The sequence below is a fragment of the Falco naumanni genome, chromosome 12 (assembly GCF_017639655.2).
Source record: "Falco naumanni isolate bFalNau1 chromosome 12, bFalNau1.pat, whole genome shotgun sequence".
Lineage (NCBI taxonomy): Eukaryota > Metazoa > Chordata > Aves > Falconiformes > Falconidae > Falco > Falco naumanni.
The window spans coordinates 2,381,449-2,400,187 of NC_054065.1; the positions used below are offsets into that span (position 1 = coordinate 2,381,449).

The following is an 18,739-nucleotide window of genomic DNA, read 5'->3' on the forward strand; positions in this document are numbered from 1 at the left end:
TAGGATGTTAAGCATTGGAACAGGCTGCCCAGGTATGTGGTGGAGTCACATCCCTGGAGGCATTTAAAACATGCCTAGCTGCAGTGCTTAGGGACATTGTTTAGTGAAGGACTTGGCAGTCCTGGGTTAACGGTTGGACCTGATGAGCTCAGAAGCCTTTTCTAACCTAAGTGATTATACAATTTTATGATTTTGCCGAGCAGAGACTGCTGGAGGCCAGGAGAGCACAACAGGAAAGTATCACCAGGTACTTGCCCTGTTCTTTTACTCTACTCTAGGCATCTGCTATTGACCACTGTCAAAGACTGGAGATGGATGTAGGCGCTCCTCTTCAGTCCATAATTTGTTTTATTATCAGACTGAACTCCCTCATCTTTGGTTTGCATGAAATTGAGAACAAAACTGAAGAAAATAATTTTCTACAGGCCATAATTAGGTTTACAGGCCGCTGGGCAAACTTACTTAAGCCCAAAGTAAGGACATGAGGTTGAAAATATAACTGCATTCTCAAACTACAACCAGTTGTATTCAAAAGTCCTAAACAGCTTTAGTTTATGTACATGGAGGGTTTTTTTAATGGCATCTGATGAAAATAATAATGTGTAAAATCATACAATTAACAATTTTAGTCATTATATAAATACAAAACTTTTCCAACTTCACTATGCAGTCAGCTGCAAGATCTGAAAAAAGATCAGTGAATACAACATAAATCTTTATCCTTCAAACTCCTCCCTACACAAATATTAAGTTAACTTATAATTATTTTTAAGAAGCAAAGCCAACTAATTAACATCTGTCTCTATTTGAGCATGCTTGAAAAATCAGACAGTTTACAAGCATGAAACATGTAAACAAATTTCAAGTTTCTTATTAGTTTAAACATTCTATGAAAATGAAATTTCCACTGGGCAGTCTTTTACACTAACTTCTTCCTCTGCCAATTTTTTTAACCATATGCTTTCAGTCTCTTTTAGAACAGTAGTAGATACACACATAAAGTCATTCACATAAAGATGATTTTCAAACAGCTCACATAAGGTTTTCTTGTACGCAGTCAGGCTGATAACAGTGTTCGCCACTCACAGTACCTGATTTTCCAACAGAGCCAAGTATGCTACCCTAGTACATCATATATAGTTAACAGCCAAATACTCTGAGGAAATTTGAGACCATAAATCACAGCACTGGACCTCTATTGCTGAGCTCAAATTCTACACCAGTATCTTGTTTAAACTACGTCAAACACTTAGAAAAGATCCAGAGTTGGAAAGTGATTACCAGCCTTTGTTTTTAAGTGGCATGCGAAGGCAGCTTTGGAGCGTCCTCAAGAACGGATGTTTCAATGACAACTGGTAAGGTCCATATTTAGTGTATCTTGAGAAAGTTTCTTCCAATTTCATCAGACTATTTCACATTACACAGTAAGATGATAAAATTATTTCCACGAGCAAGGCTAAGAACAAGTCATCTTAAAAAAAATAATTCTTGGGAACCATGACTTTTAAGTTTCAAAAATGCCTGAAGTATTTTTAACAATGTTTTAATCTGCACCATGCACCTTATCTCTCACCACAGTCTATTAACTTTTTTACACTGCACTTTGCTTAGAAAAACTACCAATCTCATTTTGCATTAAAACAATAGTAACTCCCATGTCAGTTGATATGCTTTATTTCTGACTAAAAGTATTGTTGCAAGTTTTTCATGAAGGAGCTGCAACAGAACATTAAAAAAATTTGGGTTTTGCCTTGCAGTTTTTCCCCTCTCATCACAGTAGCTTCTATCACAGCAGGAGCTATTTTATGCTGTAACATATGAAGTATACATTCGTTAAAACATTTCAACTTTTAAACATTCAAAGTAAGAAGTCTCTTTCCAAAGGATGCCATATCAGTGGTAATGAGCATTATTAAGTTTTTCAGATGCGGTAACTAGAATGTTTGGGATACTGCATCATGTCCAGGCAGCAGTTCACTGGGAAGAAAATCTATGGAGGTTCACAGATCACAATGTTGAGATGTTGCTTAGGAGTTACTATATTAGAAGTTGTATAGAAAAGTCACTTCTCTACTGTATTCAGAACTGATAAAGCAATAATTAGAGTATGAGACTCAGTCTTAGGGACTCCATTTTAAGATATGAATTAAGACAGAACCCAGAGAACAGAAAAAACACCTTGTAAGGCACACCGTTGTGGGGCTGCAAAGGATGAGGAGCTAGAAGAGAGGACACATAACACAACACAGTCTTCAGAGAAGAAAAAAAGCTGCTACAAAAGGCTGCCGACACTTTGGTGTTAAAGCACCAATTAATGCCAAGCATTCGTTTGAAGTGGTATGGGTATATAAAAAATAGGACTGAATGAGTTCCCAAGACCCCATTCAGGCCTGTGAATCCAAGAAGCCACATTAAATGAAGAAGTCAGGTAAAAATACTCTGTGTCATAGTTTAGCCTAAGATCTTGTTTTCACTTTTTGGTCATTTTTACACTAAAAAGCAAGCTTCATACCAGTATCTCAACAACTGCATCTACGCAACATAGTATTTTTAACAAGCATTTATTTGGAGTTGTCCCTGCTTTTCTAGGGGTACGTGGGTGGGGTTTTTTTTAATGACCACCTTGACAATTTCTTTAAACTTTCAGTAGTTTTGACTCCCATATGTAACTGTTTCTTTCACAAATTCTGCCACCTTGGCATTTGCCCAACAATTTTGCCATTTACAGACAGAACGACGGCCTATTAAATCCTGCATGCTGATTTGTTTCCCGAACTTCTAATTCATGTCAGAACTGTAAGTGTCTCATGCCTGGTGTCAACGCATCTTTTTTCAGTACATTTTATCCATGGAATGCAGTCATGCTAAACTCATTTATGTGTATAGCCAGCATTTCCTCAACACTTTACTTAGAAAATTATCTTCTCTTAGGAGATCAAAAAGAGGAGAAAGGTTATTACATTTATAACACATTTTTAACTAATTCCTCCTTGGGTTTCTCAATACATAGTATAATATCCTAAACAGAGGCTTCTACTGGTCTTGCTAGCTTACAGCTACAGTGAATACCACTGACTTCAAATGAAGCTGCATGCCACTACACACAGGGACTCTTACCCTAAAAACTGTAATTTATCACAAAAAAAATGACTATCATATATCCTAGAGCAAGAAGCTGTAACACTGTTTTCACGCCCCAATGCTTAAGTCATCAAAGCAACTTTGAAAAAGCCACAGCAAACAAAAAATGATGGTTATTTGCTATTTTTTTCCCCTGAATATACCTCCACTCTAGCTTTGTAGAATTCAATATCATGCAGCCTCTCTTTATACCGGCTGACTTCACTTTCAAGCTTGTCGACTCGAATTGCCTTCTCACGAAGGGCATCTAATTCATCTCTATAGACTCTGGCAGATCGGGCATCTGAGAGTAAATTCATATTCTAGAAAATATGAAAATACAGCAATTAAAGGCAAGAATAATGGACAGTACATGCTGAAGGATAACATAGCTGCTTCAGTATTTAAATCAGGGTAATGCAGAGGAATTAATTCTGAGAAAGGTAAAAAAAAATAAAACAAATTTTTTAGAGGCTCAGTCCAGATAACATATTTCCAAGAAAACAGCATTGGCCTTTTTCAAGGAGAAGTATGTACATATGCGTTAATTTCAGAACAGTGCATTCCTTTTATGGATAATATTCTCAAATGACCCCCAATAACTCTATACACTCATATCCTAACAATAAATCAACCAGGTGTTTTCCCTCATTATCAACATACAGACTCAAAAATATAAAGAAAACCAGACAAAATTTGAGTGCATTGTTTTTAAGAAATATTCAGCCTATGTACACTCATAGGATCTGTTGGCAGTAAATTGCCTGAATGCAGAAACAAAGAAGTTAGAGAAGGAATACTAACCTAACTCAAAATATTTTTCCAGCATGCTAGACCAGATAAAGGAACAAATTACACAAGACCATGTTCAAAGTGTGAAATAAAAAAAGCATGAAAACATAGTTCCTAATAAAAAAAAAAGGGGGGGGGGGGAGAGCAAAATCGTTCTGATGGTGGCAACTTTTTTTTTTTTAAACACTAGATTTACAAAAACCATACCTCTTGCTGAAGTCTCTTTAGTTCTGCTTCCATCTGTTCAAGTTCTTGTTTACAGTCAAGCAACTGCTCAGTCTTTTCCTCACTTAAAAGAGAAAACACGTTTCAGTTAAATATGACTGCAAAACTTTGTAATTGTCATTTTGTATGACAATGAAATACTGAGATTCACGAAACTTCCCTTACAGTTACTCTACTTACATCAGAGTGTAAAACTTAGGTATATCATTATGCTTTAGATATTCTTTAGGTCTTAGTCTACATCTAATCCTTTAAATTTGGTCAGATTTTTCATAGTCCTTTGAATTGTTGTTCACTATGATTTCCTACGTATGCAGGGCAGAAAGCATTAGGGTGCGATAAGGGATCTTTTTGTGATAGGGGATTTTTTTGTTAAAAAAACCCAGATAATACACATGAATGTGTACCAGGAGATTTACATCCAAAAGTGAACTTTGAATAATTTCAAAATATATGTTCAAAAGGTCCAAATATTTTCCAGGTGAACCAGACAACGACCACCAATGCATCCTGTCACAGATCAGGTAAAGCCAATTTTAAAAGCCTTTTTATGCTTTTGTAATTACTCTTTCTCTTACAGAGAAGAATTAAGATTTCCAGGTGTCTTTTTTCTCATTAAAAGAAGATATCACTTCATAATCTTAATTTTATGAAACACATAATGAATTTCAATTTTATGGGAAGAACATAGTATCTGGTTTAGTGTTTTCAGAAATTTATAATAAAAACAATTTCACTTAGAATACTACAATCCTTACAGGACTCATTTTTAATTTCCAGCTAACACTTACTTCTCAATGCTCAAAAAATAAGTTTGTTAAAAAAATGAGTTTGTTAAACAATGAGTAAAGTACAAGGGAAATATTTAATTCTCTCCAAGACACAGAATACCTAATGCTCAAAATTCAATTGCACCTCAGAACAAACTGTATTCACTGTTGAAAAAGCTGCCATATCCAATATTGTATACTCATAGAAGATATATCGCACATTCAAACTTGTTACTATATTATTTAATATTTTGCAACACAAGTATGAAACAGAACAAAAGTAGAAAAGGGGGAAATAAGAGAGTCTAAGGTACTGAAATGCATAATACAATCTACAAGTAATCATGCTAACATACATATTTGTTTTAAACAAAACCGAATCAGTTGTTTTTAAAAATAAGCCAGTCTCACAATGAACGACCTTTTTGCAACCACATAGCTTCAAAAAGGTTATTGACAGCCTACAAGTATACGAGGGTTCAACTACATATAGCTCACTGCAACATCACTGCCCGCAGCAGATATCAAAGCTTTCTCTCTATGTAGGTGTTCGGAAACCATACAGAAATAAAAACGTATTCTGTATTATATTAGATTACTATAACTTTTCTATTAACATTCATATTCCTGTGTTATCATTCCACACAGAAACACACAGGACTTAACATAGAAAATTAGGTGTGCAATTTCCGTTCCAGAGTTTCTATATTACAAGCCTCAAATCGCTGTTTTGCATCCAACTGAAAAATAATCTTTACAGACCTTTTGTATGAAATTATATTAGCTTCAGTGCATATTAAACCAGGTATGAAGGTTCGTTGCCAAAACCAGATTATAAATACATTTTAAGATTAACATTTTTAACTTTGGAATTAATCTAATTTTTAATTTATCAAATAAATGCAGCATTTAATACCAAATGCTAGAGACATAAGTTAATTTATCAAAGTCTAGTGTTTTAAATATACTGCTAAGTGTAAAGGGAATTTATTTACAAATTGAATTCAAATAAGAGTGCAAAATGTGAAATGTTCTGAGCCATCACTGTTGCCCTAATTGCATGCTTCAGCTACAAACTAGAGAGGATTGTACTAAATTATACAGAACATACCAGTGTTCACTGTTTAGGCTATCTATTAACTGTCAATCAAACTAATAACAGCAATTTTTTCACTAATTTTCTTGGTGCAGCTGTTTATAGAATATCCTGGGCGGGCTCATTTCAGCAGACACATAATAATACAGACATCAGAAAAAAGGAGCTGTATCTTTTTGTCCTCTATTCTTCATGAAGACAGAGATTTAGTGGGGGAAGGGGATCCTCCGAGTAAATCAACCAGATACTTAATCCAGTCAGCTAGAGATGATCTGATCTACAAACTCTGATAAGAGCAGACCAGCCTAACTGTGACTTATGCTACCTTCAGCTTTTAATTTTACCTTTCTCCTCTCTCCATGACATGCTGGATTAAAAAAAACCTGCTGTATTTATGCTGTTTCTAAACTATAGGCAAGTTACTATACATATTGAATCTCTTCAGATTTAACATTTGTATTTTAAGTTCAGACTGCACATACTTCGCTCTGCTAAAACAACATTACACATTGCTACAGGGAGAAACAGATTCTCCACTAGACTATTATTGTTCTTCCCTTTAAACAGCTCTTCACTACTGCTCAGATTTGTTCCTAGGCTATGAAGACAAAGTACCCACTGATACTTAGTCAGTTCTCTTCATAAAATAGAAAGGATAAAAAAAATTTCATTAGCATATGAAAAACAAAGAAACAAAGATCTTGGTTACAGTGGGAATGATTTTTCACAGCACTTGGATGAGGTGAAGGAGGTGAATGTACACTTTAGCTTAAGAGCCAGGAGCAGTAGAAAGCACTCCCTTAACTGGATGAATGTAGCATGAACGTAGGATGAACCTTAACTGGATGTAACTGACCCAAGCTGTAAAATCTACTCGCTTTACAAATTACACTATTCCTTAGACATAAATAGCTAACCCCTGCTAGTAAATGCAAAGCCTGTTTCACTGCATAGGTTTGCAGTGGGCCAAGAGATTTAGTGGAGTTTGGTTTGCATCATTTTTTTTTCTTTCTTTCATTTTTCTCTGTAGAGCAGCATGGCAGACAGAAGTGGAACAGTACTGAAGGGCATGAGCAAATATCGTGCAGACAAGGAAACCTCTACACAGAAAGAAAGAAAGAGATGGGGGACAGGTGATTATGCTAATGATAATTTTCTTCCTATCTGCAACAAATGTAAACATTTCATAAACTGTGAATGAACCATAGATGGCTCTTTCTTACTCTGTTTCCAACAAGAAACAGGTAACTAAATCACGCTGCCAATAAGGAATCACTACAGCACTATCACCTTTTTAAAAGGACCATTTTGCCACTAATCCTCAAATGGTCAGGACATGGCTTTTGTCTCCAGTCCCTAGCTGGCTGCCACATGTAATAGTTCAAGTGTGTCACCCCATAGTTGCCTCAAATCACAGAATCACAGAACAGTTTGGGTTGGAAGGGACCTTAAAGATCAGCTAGTTCCACCCACCGCCACGGGCAGGGACCCCTCCCACCAGCCCCGTCCAGCCTGGCCTTGGGCACTGCCAGGGATGGGGCACCCACAGCTGCTCCGGGCAGCCTGGGACAGTGCCTCATCACCCCCACAGTAAAGAATTTCTTCCTAATACTTAATCTAAATCTACTCTCTTTTAGTTTAAAACCATTAGCTCTTGTCCTATCACTACAGGCCCTACTAAAAAGTCCATCCCCATCTTTCTTATAAGCCCCCTTTAAGTATTGAAATGCAAAGCTATTCTCTTAGACACATATATAAATACAGATATATTAAACCCACAGTCAGACATTCATTAATGATAACAAACAATAAGAGGAAGCACAAAGAACTTGCCTCTGGAATAACAACATGGACACAATATGTAATAGAAAAAGATAAGGCTGCATTAGATTAGCTGTATTTCTAAAAGACCTAATTCATGTAGAGCAAAGAGCCCATTACTGTATTGTAATAAGCTCAAGAGATCGTTCAAACAGTTTTTCAAAAATTTCAGCGTGCAAAAGATACAAAATTACCATAGCACTAGTTCACCAATTTCACTACGTTTATGGTTAAAAAACCCAACAACATAATGCATAATACAAATTAAGACAAACACCGATGTATTTGTTACACCGGTTCACAAATATGCTTACATTATAAAAATATGCTTCCTGGGGTGCAATAGCTGAAAAAAAGCATTTAAAACATAATTTCACATTTGAAAGAATGAAGAATTTGTCTAGTACTACTGTTGTGCAAAACCAACATAATTTTAAAACCCTACCACTCTCAACACACTTCTGCATTCTCAATGTACTCACAGCTCTTGCCTAAGCCGCCTTATCTTCGCTTTGGCATCTGCTAGCTCTACTGACAGGTGCTGTCTGCTTTCAGTGCGTTTCATGCCAGGAGATCCACAAGGTGATTGTGCTGCTGATGCATGAGGTAGAAAACGGAGACAGTCCCGTTCTTCTGAGAGTTCTATGATAGTCTGGGGGGGGGGGGGGGGGAAAGCATAAATGGCTCTCTGAATGCAATTCTATATCACAAACTATATAATTCACTGCCTTAATAAAATGAAGGCTGAAATGAAGCAAGAATAACGGAAAAGTTTTGCCATGAAAGAAGTCAGAAGCCCTACACACTATATCTTGAGCAGATAAACAGTCACAGCTATTTAACAGTACTGTTTGGCTATTCTTAAACTCCTCAAATTTAGACTTTCAAGTCCACAAAATTATCAGTGCTCAAAATGGACTGGGTGATGAAAGGGCATGCATTCCTTGAACATGAGAATAAATACGTATCTCTAAAGAAACTAGTGTTCTTCAGTGAGCAGCAGCATCCTAGGATAATAGGAATATTCCTATATCATCATTTAAATACAGGTGTTATCCTAGTATGAAGATCTCTTGTATTTTAAAGTTACTTTTCCTTTGCGTTGCAAAAAAGTATTACCACATATCCTCTTCCCTCATGGTTAAGTTTATGGTTTTACTCTTATCAAGGCCATGAACTGGAAAGACTAAAAGTTGCTAACTGTCAAAGGAGTATTGGGAATAATTGCAACATTAACATATCCACACTCTACTGAAGGGCAAATCTGGGACCACCACGATGATTCGTAACTTGCAGTTTTTGTTAAATACATTTCTCTATCTTGATTCCCACACAGTGCGATGGTTGTGCCTCATGATAAGTTTGTAAAACCCCTCCTCTCCTAGTATGGACTCTGCTCCAGTTCACTCAAACCTATACCAGGGGATACTGTAAAGTAACAGGTGTCTTTCAGCGACTGACTTGCATACTGATAGGTTACTGACTCCTGGAAACTTCAGCTGGTAACAGCATTGGATTTTCTGTTTTCAGCTACAGATCACCTATTTAAAGTTCTTTCAGACTCTGGTTACAGGAAAAAGATAAACTGCTACTATCTTTTCTAGTTTGTCACAGTATTCAGCAACTAGTATGCACACCATAACTATGGGAGACTTCCTGGCAGTAAGGAATTCTTGCTTAAATATGCTAACAGGACACACATTAAATTATTAGTTATAAAAATGGTAAGTTGTATCATCTTAAAAAAATATTTCTTATATTTCTCTTAAGTAACAAACCACACCCCTACCTCTGAGTGCTCATCTCTTTCATCTATAAGTCTTTTTAAATGTAGCGCCATATTTTTCAAGAGAGGTTCAACATACTCTTGTGTCAATACAATAACATCCATCCACTGCAGGTCAAACACATTTTCCTGATTATGAGTTACCTACACAGAACGAATGGAAGAGGAAAAAAAATATCCTCTTTAAATTGTAAGCATAGAAAGGAAGCACAAAGAAAAAAAACCCTTGAAAATAGATGAAATTCTATGTAATGGAATAGTTGCCTGTCTACCTGGAAGTAGTACCTTGTACTTATGGCAAAATAAAAAGCAAAAGGTGATTATTTCATTTTTTTATATATTACATATCGCATACACAGGATTTGAATTACGTTTTATAAATAAATTCACATACAAAAATTTCACTTAACCAAATTTGCTGTAAAGCAACAAACTTGCTCCCTGGCACTGCATTAACAATGTAATCCAAAAAAGCTCGATCTTTTTTGTGAATCAACTTAAAAAAGTAAAGGCATTTTTTCCTTACAAAAAACACTAGACACACAAATCACGTATTTGATTTACTTGCTTTTGACCAGATGCCATTATTCTTCTTACAGGACAATATTCCACTTCTGAAAAAAATTAAAAACACAAAAAACCCCAATATACCTCTTGAATATGGGCTGCAACAGCTGCTCTAGTATCAAAATCCAGACTTTGGATTCTTTCAATGAACTCTTCTTTCTTCTGACACTAGAAATGAAGACATCTATTTTATATACATTCATATATATATACACACACACATATAATCACAAGTATTTTCATTCTTCCTTTGTATTTCTATGAGCTAAAAGTGATAAAGCTGACATTATAATGATCACATTACTAAATTATTATCCAATAATTTTGTTGAGCAATAAATACTTGATTTATGACATGTCACAGTAATTGTAACTTTCAACATTAATACAGTGACAGAGAAAAAACAGGTATTGAAACAGAGCAAGGAAAAGGTTTCTTAAAATAGCTACTTCTTCAAATTTTATGATAGTGAGTTCCACAGGTTTTTTTTTTAGCGTCCTTCTCTAGTTGCTTATTTAAGTTGTTATGAACACATAACTGATTCTATTTTTTCAGTTTAATTAGCTGATGGTTCAAACTTTCCTAATAAGAACAGCATTCTATCAAAAAAGTTACTTAATACGTGAAAGAGTTTCAGTAAGATATATCAATAGGATAATTTTTCGGTACTTTACCATTTTCTTCCTTTCTTTACAGTATCAGGTAAATGGACAGTATTGCAATTAATAAAATATTAGAAATCCCACATACACAGTTTGCTATATTTGTACAATAAAATGTAAGAGGGTGTACAGTTGTAGCCATTTTAACTGTAAGAACATCCAAATTTTCAAGGAACGCAATGGTACCACTAGAGGAAGGAAGTTACATACCACCTCAGCTATTGTCCTGGTTTCAGTTGGGATAGAGTTAAGTTTTCTTCTTAGTAGCTAGTACATTGCTGTGTTTTGGCTCTGATGTGAAAACAACGTTGATAGGACACTGATGTTTTCAGTTGTTGTGGGGTAATGCTTATACTAAATCAAGGACTTTTTGGTTTCTTGGGCCCTGCCAGCAAGAGGGCTGGGGGGCCACAGGAAATTGGGAGGGGACACAGCCAGGACACATGACTGAACTAGCCAAGGAGGTATTCCATACCATATGATGTCATGCTGAGTATATAAACTGGGGGAACAAGAAGGAAGCAGGGGCCATCCAGCATTTATGGCATTTGTCTTCCCGAGCAACTGTTACTCATAATGGAGCCCTGCTTTCCAGGAGATGGCTGAACACCTTCCTGCCAATGGGAAGTAGCGAATGAATTCCTTGCTTTGCTTGCGTGTGTAGCTTTTGCTTTACCCTATTAATTTTTTTTTATCTCAACCCTTGAGTTTTACATTCCCTTCCAATTCTCCTCCCAAACCCTCTGGGTGAGGGCAAACGAGCAAGTGGCTGCATGGTGCTTGGTTGTCAGACAGGGTTAAACCACGACAGGTATTAAAATAGTAAGAAAAGAAATCAGTAACACTTAAACCATTTCGTACAGATATAAACATAATTAAACTTACCTGAACCGCACAACCAAGTAAAAGCAGGAGGAGTTTTTTTATTTCTTCAGTACCTGGCTCTAAGAAGAAAACAAGAACAAAAAAATGGTAGGTGCAGAATGGTTATTTGATCTTCTTCCCCTACCCTTCAGAAAACATCAGGTTTTCTCATTATTTTCACACGTTAACCTAGTTTAGAAAATAAAAAGATGAAGAAAACGCCGTCTTTCCAGCTGTCAACTTAGCCTTTTTGCCATCTAACTGCCAACTTTCACTGTTCACAAACAGGGTTAAGATCCATAATAGTTTCAAATGGAAAAAAACATCACTTCAGTCCCTTGTAAAGCAAAACTTCAGACTGGCATTTTCAAAAGTGCTTTGCAGACCTACAATCAAGTTTTCACTTTCTCAGTTATCTCAAGGTTGTTACAAAAGTGCTTAAATGATCTGCCACTCCCAAGCCATAAGAGTTAGGTGACAAGTTCATTTAGAACATTTTATAAAGCTGAATTAGATATTCATCTGCACATCTAAAAAACAAAATGTATTTCCAAATCTGGTCTTAAGCATCTTAATCTCCTAAAGAAGCTTAAGTTAAAGAACTCTGTTTACAGATTAGTAGAGATGTTTCTTACTTTTTACGTTCAAAATGTCCTCATCTTGCTACTAAATATATGCTATATCTAGAATACAAATGCCATAAAGTAAACACTTTAAGGATGGCAAAATAGCTTTAGGCTAGCTGGAATTAAATTATTTGTAGTCAAATAAAATTTTGCTTTACTGAAACAGAAAACACTATCCATTGGGCTACCTAGGAATAAAAGGGTCCTAACAGCATCCTTTCTACAACATACTCTGGGTTTTAGCCAATAGTTTATGTCATTGTTAGCTAACCAGACAAAAGCAATGACATCAAACATAATAACGCTGGGTCTGGATAGAAATCTGACCTTTATTCTGCAAAACTGGACTCCTGAGACACAGCTGACGTAACTACTACTGATAACAGACTCAGTCTCCGCCCAAACAGCAAACGGTGAATGTCTGGCATGTACTGAAGTATGCACAGTCATTTTTGAACCTAACTTAAGTTACTGAAGTCCCCTTTTTTTTTTCCCCCAAAGGTTTCAGTTTGTAATCACAGATGATTCCAATGACCATGAGACAATTATAATAATCTAAAAGAAAATTCAACCAGAACCTTCCTTCTGAAATGGCAGTTTGCAATAATCTTCTACATTGGGCAACTAGGTCTGTTTGGGGCAAACATCAACATCAGAAAGATGTAACCAGTCACTTACAAGCACTTGAAAAACTGTCCTTTGATGTGATCCATTTTTGTAAGTGAAGTAATGTAAAATCCTTCTCAAAAAGTTACAGATCTAAGATAATCTTGATCAAAGGAGGAAATTAAAAAGAATCATACAAAAAACCTAAACAGACACAGAATCTTCAATGATTTTGACTAGCTTTCAGTAAAGAGTCAAGCCTGCTGCCATAGAGCAGAGATGAGTGACAGATGCTAAGCTTCTCCACCTTCCTCATAGCTTCAGCAGTTCTCTGTGCATTATAACATTAATTAGAGAACCTTTTTTCCACTTTGACTCAACCTACTTCTCTTAGAGGGAGATACGTATAATCCCAATGAACATGTAACGTTTAAATTTTTCAAAAGAGGTTTGTCAAGTAAATACGTTACAAAGAACAAGGACTCAAATGGGGGATCTTTATTCATTTATACGGACTTCTTCTATCCCAAAAATTCAAGTTGTGAAGTCTTTCATACAGAAATAGAAAATACTGATGCACATTTCCATCAGAAGCATGCTACTTCAGCTAAAGAAGGGGAACTCCACCTGGCTGCCTGTCTCAATCAACAAAGGTCAGCAATACTGTAGCTGAAGGAATGCAACCCAACATCTCACATCCCATGTTCATTTACCCCAATAAATTCATCACACTTTTTTTTTTTTTTTTTTTTAAGCAATTCCTGAACTCTTTGGATGCTCATTTGCACACTGCTTAAACATCTCTTGACTGGCTTTTAAAAGCCCATCTGAATATTGTTTCCATGTCTCTCCCCCACATTCCCTGAAGGAACACAGCAAAATACCAAACCACCCCAGCTTCCCACTGCTACCAACCATCTTGTATGTTTTTCTTCCTTCTGCTCCACCGTAAACACAGAAATTGATCATTCTCTTCTACACCCTCCAACTTGCTGCTTGAACTTTGTCCCTGCTCTATCCTATCCTTCGCTCTTCCCTGCACTCACTCATACTTTCATACCCTCTTTAGCCTTCCATCCTCCCCCGGCAATATGCACTTGTTTTAATCTTTCTTCTTCCTCCACTAAAGAAGACTTGCCTCAGCATTTTCTCCTTTCTCCTTTCCTCTGTAATTTAACTTAACATTTACAGTCACAGCCTGTAGCTCTTCTCCAGTTTTCTCCTCAAACTGGCCTCCTGCCAATTAGCTCAACTGAAATGTTTCTTGATGAAGTCTCTGATGACCTCTTTTTTTTACCAAAGCTCAAATCCAGTATTCTATCTGCATTTTCCTTGATTAGCCAACTGCCTCCAATATAATCAAACACGTGTCTCTTCCTGAAATCTTATCTGCCCTTGCCTTCTCCAATTTGTCATCCTCTGGTATTTCTGTACTAAGCATTCCTTAAGAGCAAAGAAGTAAACCTGGGAGACATTCCCACAAAAAAAACCACAGCTACAGTCTAAGCTTTAGTGGACCACATCTGAAGCATTAACAGAGAATCCACTTTTGCTATGGGGGCTTGCCTTGATGCAATCAGATTTACACAGCAAGTCTCTTAAAAGGTCACAGAGGTTTGATTTTGCTACACTTGCCCACCAAAGGAAAAAGCTTAAAAATCCCTGTAGGGACAAGGTCCTTTTCAAGTTGACACAGCAAGAACAGTCCTAATTTTCAAAGGGGAACGGTTCTGGATGGACCCCAATGGAACAGATCTATCTTCTGATTCAGATCAAAGTCCATGATGAACTCTGGCAGGAATCCAAAACACCTTCAAGAATATTGTCCATATATAACAATTTTTTTAATTTTTGTTTTTTAATATGTGGGCTATGCTACAGTAAAGTCTTTATTTTCTCACAAATCCAGTAAGGTCCCCACAGGAGAGCAATGTGTACACCAGCAGAGGTTCCAGTTGCCAAACCACAAAAGCTGCACAGACTTAGCTGAGGTCCCAAAACAGGAAGAAGCCTTCTTATTAATGACTAAAGCATAGGGGTAATGTACAAAAATAAATACTAAACTATCTTTGTGGGGTTTTGTAGTGCATTTTTAATACAATATCAGCATACTACACAATATTGTTGAAGACATATTTTGCCTCAGTATCTTGAAGAGAATAAAATAAAATGCCACTACAAAAACAATACTATGACATGGGTGGTTTAATGTGTTTTTTCACTAAATCTGGTTTCTAGGCAAATCCGTGGAGTCTTTCAAAAACCTTAAGAAAGTCTGGAATCAAAATGTAAAAGTACAATGCATTCTATTCTTTTGGAAGAGACCACATTCACACTTCTTGGTGCATATGACAGATTACAGTATCTACACATATAAAAACTTAAAAAGGCTGTGACCTCAGAAGCAAAAGCAGCAATATTCAGAAGCAGAAAGTAAAAATAATAATAAAATAAATTAAATCAAGATACCTACATAAATGGGATATATGCAGATGGGATATGGAAAGTATCAACGTTATGAACCCTGGAATTGAAAAGTGAGGTAACACAGATGGTTCTTCTTGCTCATGAGAAAAGTCTTGTCTCACATACACGGAAGCATGGCATATAAGACATCTTAAATAAATAAAAAAAGCCAGGGGAAGCTACACAGCCTGTTAGAGTAGTTCCTAACCTCTCTGCTGAGGTGCTAGAACATCAGAAGTAGAACACCTGGGACACATTAGACCCAAGTAAATAAATTCTGCCCAATCCATAGTGGCTCCATGCAGGCCAGGTGTGTCTGCTCCGTGCTTCTGGAATTGAGAGCATGGTGCAGAGATTCCCAAGTGGCTGTGGATAGTCAGCTGGGTCCATACAGGCTAATTTTCTTGGTCTGAAAATTGCAACTCTCAGAGCTGGAAGCAGAGAAGGTGGGAGCATGGAGAAGACAGCGTCAGTTCAGGGGAGAAAGCAAGAAGGTAATTGCAATATTTTTCAGGTAACGATGTAAGAGAAGCAGGAGAGTTTTGGGGAAAGAAAAACAAGGATCAGGAGTTGGACCAAGTGAGATGCACTGAACTGCCAATTTTCTCAGGGGTGGCTTACATCAAGGATGGTTAAAGTACAGTAGTTGTGAATATATGAAACTTATACTTTGTCATATCAATAGCTCACTGGTTGCTGGGAAACGCACTTTGTTTCAGTATAAATCCTAATGACAGCCAGTGCTGAGGTTTGGACAGAACACATTTTTGTAAGGCGTGGACCTTTGGTGTGAACAAAGAAAATGTTACTACTCATTATTAAACCACTTATTTGCTAAAAGTATTTACACAATCTTCTGTTGAAAGGCTCAATCCTATATGCATTTTATTTCCAGTGAAATAATACAAATTATTACATTGATATAAATTTTCATCTCAGTTAAAAATAAACTTACCAGAAAAAGGATTTTTGCCAATTATTAATACATTTGGCAAAGACATCATGATCAACTGCTGCAAATTCTCCTATAAAAGTTAATTAAAATATTATTTAAATCATGTATTAAACAAAAGCAAACATCAAATACTACCCACCACTAAAGAGAAATTAGTATTATGTAAGTAGTTTAAAATTTTTCAGGTTTTAATACATACATGTTCGATAATTAATTATTTGGAGTCTAGTTAAAATTAAAAAAAAAACTTACAAGTAAGAATTACTTCTACAAAAGCCTTGGTTTACTGGTTTGCAAGAGCATCTCAGCATAGTAAAATCCTCTCATAACAATGAGCTGGCTTACAGATCTTAAGCCAACTAGATCCTGTGCCTCAGAATGTAGCAAAACTGCAGTAAATTATTAGTATTCATGTTTCTCTGGCTAGCTTATTGATAGTGCCAACAAAATCTAAGTTGCATTTATATTATAAAAGATTGATTTTCTCCATTTCATGTCCATAGTCTTGGTGGCCTTGCCAAAACGTGCATATGAAAATTACACATTGCAAGTTTTTCTGCTGCAGATACGCTGGGCCAATCCTGAATATAAAGGTACAAAACCCTGTCTGCATTATCAGGTGGAGCTTTAGTTTGGCAAGTCCCACACACTCAAGCAGCAGCTTTGCCTATCTATTCTATAGATTGTATCAGTGGATAGTCAGCCAGTAATGGCTGTAATCAGGTCAAATCCCCAGTCTAGACAGAGCATAATTCTTCTGAAGCAGAATAGTCTTCCTCCTGTTACCAGATGTTTATTCACAGCAGATGCCATCCTATCAGCAGCTCTGGAGTCATGCTTTTTGTTTTCCCACAATGACAGATTCATGAATACATAAAATGTTCATACACAAAAGCAACATATTCCAGAACCATCACGGCTTACATCCAAAAGGCACATACTAGGTGTCAAGCCAAAAGCCTAACATAAGAAAAGTGAACTTGCTCCATGTCAAATTTAAAAAAAAATGACAGGATTTCCTGAAAAACACCTATAGCAATTATTAGCTATAGCTATATTTGAAAGGTGTCACCAGTTAACATCGTACATAATTTTATCTGAATTGATTAATGTTAGACTGAAAAATACATACTGTCATTGCACATGCCCAAGACATATTATAAGGAGGGAGAAAATAGCTTTTTTTGCTATAATATAATAAAATAGCCCACACTAACTAGCTGTGACTTGTACTTCTGAGATCTTGATAAAGAAGCTTTTCAAATTAAAAGAAAAGATATTAAGTGCACCACAGGAAGTTTTAAATCTATAGAAAACATAAAATGTAAGAAATTCAATGAGTGTTTATAGCTACTACAAACCAAAATCACGTATTTTAAGAAGGGGGGGTGGGTGGGGTGGTGGGGGCTTTTTTGTTGTTTGGTTTTTTGTAATAGCTCAAATAATTCCATGCTGCTATTATAAAGCTTTTCTTACTGTGAAGCAGAGCACAAGCATGGGTAACCAAGAAATGTGTCTTCTATGGACTAGTGACATTATCGCCTCTTTTCACACCTCTACCTTGCTTCACAGATGTCTACCACCTTCTCTGTCACACAGTGCGAACTCCATCAATAAGCTTGGTGCAACTGCTCTCAATCTGTGTTTACTTTGAAAATGACTGCTTCTATTAAAAACCTGAAATTGGAACCTGTGTCCCAAAATTCAGAGTTCTATTAACTGTTGTTTAACCTGCAAAAAAACCCCACCCTATTTACAAAATTCTGCCTTGCTTGTACAAACTTTTTACAGTTCATTGGCATTTTTTTTATTAAAGACTCACACATCTGTCAAATTAGGCTGACAAAGCACCCATGGGAATCATGGAAGCTCAGGGCTTCAAACCTCCAAGCCTACCGAAACTTATAAGGTGGATCAGTTCTCCTAAATCAACTGCTGAGAACAATTACACACTCTTATGCTGCCAGGAAATGGATAAGCTCAGAAGACTGGTTTGGGATCTGGTAAGAGTCTAGTGATGCTATAAGGAAGTGAAGCAGCTTCCCTGGAAAAAGACGACACAATTGTAATTGCAGAGAAGAACAAAGATGATGCAGGAACCAGAAAAAATGTGTAATCTCACAAACACTTTGATTTTGAATGTTATATGCTATCGCTGTAGTTTTTTTGATAAGTACATATACAACACTGATGCAATTTTTTTGCTATACTTAGAAAATGCTTTCCACAGCTGTTATAAAAACACATGGAATAAACTAGCATGGACAAGCTCACAATAAAAAAATTAAATTATGTTAATGAGTTAGGGTAACAATGATAAAAATTAAAAATCCCCATATCCATTAAGATCTTATTCCTACTCTAATATTCCAGATATTTGCCA

At 36.3% G+C, this 18,739-nt stretch overlaps 1 protein-coding gene across 15 annotated transcripts in view; it reads right to left on the minus strand.

The window, feature by feature from the left end:
- Positions 1-18,739, minus strand: part of CCDC88A (coiled-coil domain containing 88A) — a 79,844-nt gene that overhangs the window by 39,374 nt on the left and 21,731 nt on the right. For all 15 annotated transcript variants that reach the window (XM_040611593.1, XM_040611594.1, XM_040611592.1 and 12 more), the window contains 7 exons: positions 16,357-16,426; positions 11,725-11,783; positions 10,262-10,345; positions 9,614-9,754; positions 8,307-8,476; positions 4,120-4,201; positions 3,285-3,443 (listed from right to left, as the gene is read on the minus strand). In XM_040611593.1, the coding sequence (XP_040467527.1) occupies positions 3,285-3,443; positions 4,120-4,201; positions 8,307-8,476; positions 9,614-9,754; positions 10,262-10,345; positions 11,725-11,783; positions 16,357-16,426 (765 nt within the window). The remainder of the gene's footprint in view (positions 1-3,284; positions 3,444-4,119; positions 4,202-8,306; positions 8,477-9,613; positions 9,755-10,261; positions 10,346-11,724; positions 11,784-16,356; positions 16,427-18,739) is intronic.